Source organism: Pteropus vampyrus, unplaced genomic scaffold (genome assembly GCF_000151845.1).
Source record: "Pteropus vampyrus isolate Shadow unplaced genomic scaffold, Pvam_2.0 Scaffold187, whole genome shotgun sequence".
Lineage (NCBI taxonomy): Eukaryota > Metazoa > Chordata > Mammalia > Chiroptera > Pteropodidae > Pteropus > Pteropus vampyrus.
The window spans coordinates 1157642-1160067 of NW_011888968.1; the positions used below are offsets into that span (position 1 = coordinate 1157642).

Sequence of the window (2426 nt, forward strand, 5' to 3'; positions counted from 1 at the left end):
GGGGAGCCCCGCCAGCTAGCGCGGGAGTGCGTGCGGCAGCCTCCACCAGCCGGCCGGCCTCACCTAGTGTCGAGGCAGCAGCGCTGGGCGTGAGGTCAGGCCTCGGTGGCGAGTCGGGCCGGTGGGCCCGGGGGAGGGGTATAAATGGCCTCCCCAGGCCGGGCCCCCGCTCAGAAAGGGCATGGAGCCCTCCTCAGACCAATGGGGGCCCGGGGCCTCCCCACCTGCCCAGGCTGCCTGGCCCGGCCCAGCTGCATGCCACTGTCCAGGCCAAGAAGTCTTGGTGTGGGGGGGCGGGGGTGCCGAGATTGGGTTGCTCTATTTAGGGACCAGTGACAAACTCGAGAAGCCTCCTGCTCCTTGCAAGGAGCCTGAGGATGGCTATGCACGGCCTCGCTGGGCCACCGTGGGGGCCCTGGGAGCCTGGCTCCGTCTCGTCCTATGTTAGGGTCCACACTGCAATTTTCCGGGGACTGATGGCTGCTTCTGCAGCTCGCTGTTTCCCATTCAGCCCAACGGACGCCTCGGCCACGTGGCCGAGGGGCTCTGGGGTGGGGGCTGCCCTCTCCGGGGCGAGCTCCTGCCTTCCCGTCCTGGAGCAGGAGTGAGGGTTATGGGGGAGGGTGTCCTGGACATGTGGCCGTGTCCTGGGTGCCCTGTCCGACGGCCGTTGGTGCACAGCCCCCACGTCCCTCCACCGTGGGATGGCGGCACCCGCCAGAAACCGGAGCGGCTTGGGGCCTAGGCAGGCCCTGCATTGCCTTCCCCACCCCGGCGAGGCCCCGTCCCCCGCCCGGGCCCCAGCCCGGGCCCCAGCCCGGGCCCCAGCCCGGGCCCCCGCCCAGCACAGCCATCTGGAGCACCATGACTTGGCACTCTCTGCGCTGGGGGCTCGGGCCCCAGCCCTGGCGGGGCCTCGGCCGGGGGAGGGTCAGGGAAAGCCAGATGTGCAGGGATTAGAGCTGCTTCTTTCCCAGCCAGCCCGAGCCCCCAGAGGCCCCACCGCTCCGAAGGTTGCTACTGCCCCCTGCTGCTCGCTCGTGGGAGGCCCCGCAGCTGCTCTCCCGAAGGTTTTGGGGCTCTGAGAGGACCTGGTGGGGGCCCTGGGGTTGGGGCTCGTCCCTTCCAGCATCACCACCCCCCAGGCGTCTCCCGATCGCCTGCCATGTGCCTGTGCGGCCGTGGCTAGCCCGCCTCGTCCCACACTGCGCCTGACGCCCCAGCCCGCACGCTGGGAGGGTGTCTCCCGCTGGTCTTGTCCCCAGTGGGCTTGGAAGGGCCCCCTTCACTTCTCCCAGGGCTCAGGCCTTGGTCAGTGGCCTCAGGACCTGGCCTCTCCTTGCCCTCGGGAGGGGTCCCTGACCCTACTGTGTCCCCGAGGGCTCAGAAAGGACACGTGACGGTGGTGGAAAGAGGTATTTATTGCGGTGGCCCCCGGGGGGGCCTGGACAGGTGCCCGCAGCTCAGCCCAGGGAGGCCGAGGCCGGGGTTCGCCCTCAGGAGCCGGGCAGAGGCGGGCGCAGGCGGGGCTCTGGGGCCAGGGCCTGGCCCACCTCGCTGGGGGGCCGCAGGCGGTGCCACTGGGCGACGGGCCGCCGGGCGTGGGCCAGCATGTCTGCCCAGTGCTGCAGGGGCTGGCCAGAGGCCCGGGCACCCAGCACCACCTTACCCACGGGCTCGGCCCGGAACCGCGGGCCCCGGGCCCAGACGGCCAGCACCAGATCCACGCTCTGGGGGAGGCAGGCGGACATGCAGTGCGGAGAGACAGAGGCGGCAGTCAGTCTGGCCCCCAGTGAGGACCCGCCCGCCCCCTCCGGACAGCCCACCTGGACCTGGCCGAGGGGCACATGGAAGGTGAAGGCCTCGTTGAAGTAGGGGGCGGCCGCGGCCCCCCTGGCGGACGTTCTCCGCTTCTTCCACTTTCTCTGGTCCAGCATCAACTGCACTTTCACGTAGGGCTCTGGGCAGCGAGAGGGCGGGACCGCGATCCGGGCCTGAGCGCCCAGCACGGGGCCCTCCGTCCACACGGAGGGGCGGGCACGCCTCTTACCTGTCAGCCCCGGGCTCAGGCCCCGGGCCTCCAGCACGACCACGGTCAGCCGGCCCGAACTGGGCACGTAGCGGAGCGAGAAGCACAGCTCCCCCGTCCGCTCAGCCTGTGGGCGGTGAGAGAGGCCTCAGCGTCCCTGCCAGCGCGGCCGCCAGGGCCGGGCCGGAGCCTGGAGGTCAGCGGCCTCACCTCGTCGGAGCCCGGCGGGCCCAGCGGGAGCCAGAGTTCCAGGACGTGCTGCAGATCCACGGTGCCCAGCGGCAGGCTGAGCGTGCCCAGCGGCTCGTGCCGTGAGAAGCGCTGGAAATCCCTCACGTGCACCAGCAGCGTGGCCCCGGGCAGCTCCGCGGGCGGCACCTGCGGGCCGGCGGGCGGG

The 2426-nt window shown here is 71.8% G+C and overlaps 1 protein-coding gene across 1 annotated transcript in view; it reads right to left on the reverse strand.

The window, feature by feature from the left end:
- Window positions 1-1496: 1496 nt before the first annotated feature.
- SYT8 (synaptotagmin 8) overlaps window positions 1497-2426 on the reverse strand; it is a 4598-nt gene continuing 3668 nt past the window's right edge. The window contains exons 3-6 of the mRNA XM_023537366.1: window positions 2240-2407; window positions 2051-2156; window positions 1827-1960; window positions 1497-1730 (exon numbers count right to left, since the gene is read on the reverse strand). Of these exons, the coding sequence (XP_023393134.1) occupies window positions 1497-1730; window positions 1827-1960; window positions 2051-2156; window positions 2240-2407 (642 nt within the window). The remainder of the gene's footprint in view (window positions 1731-1826; window positions 1961-2050; window positions 2157-2239; window positions 2408-2426) is intronic.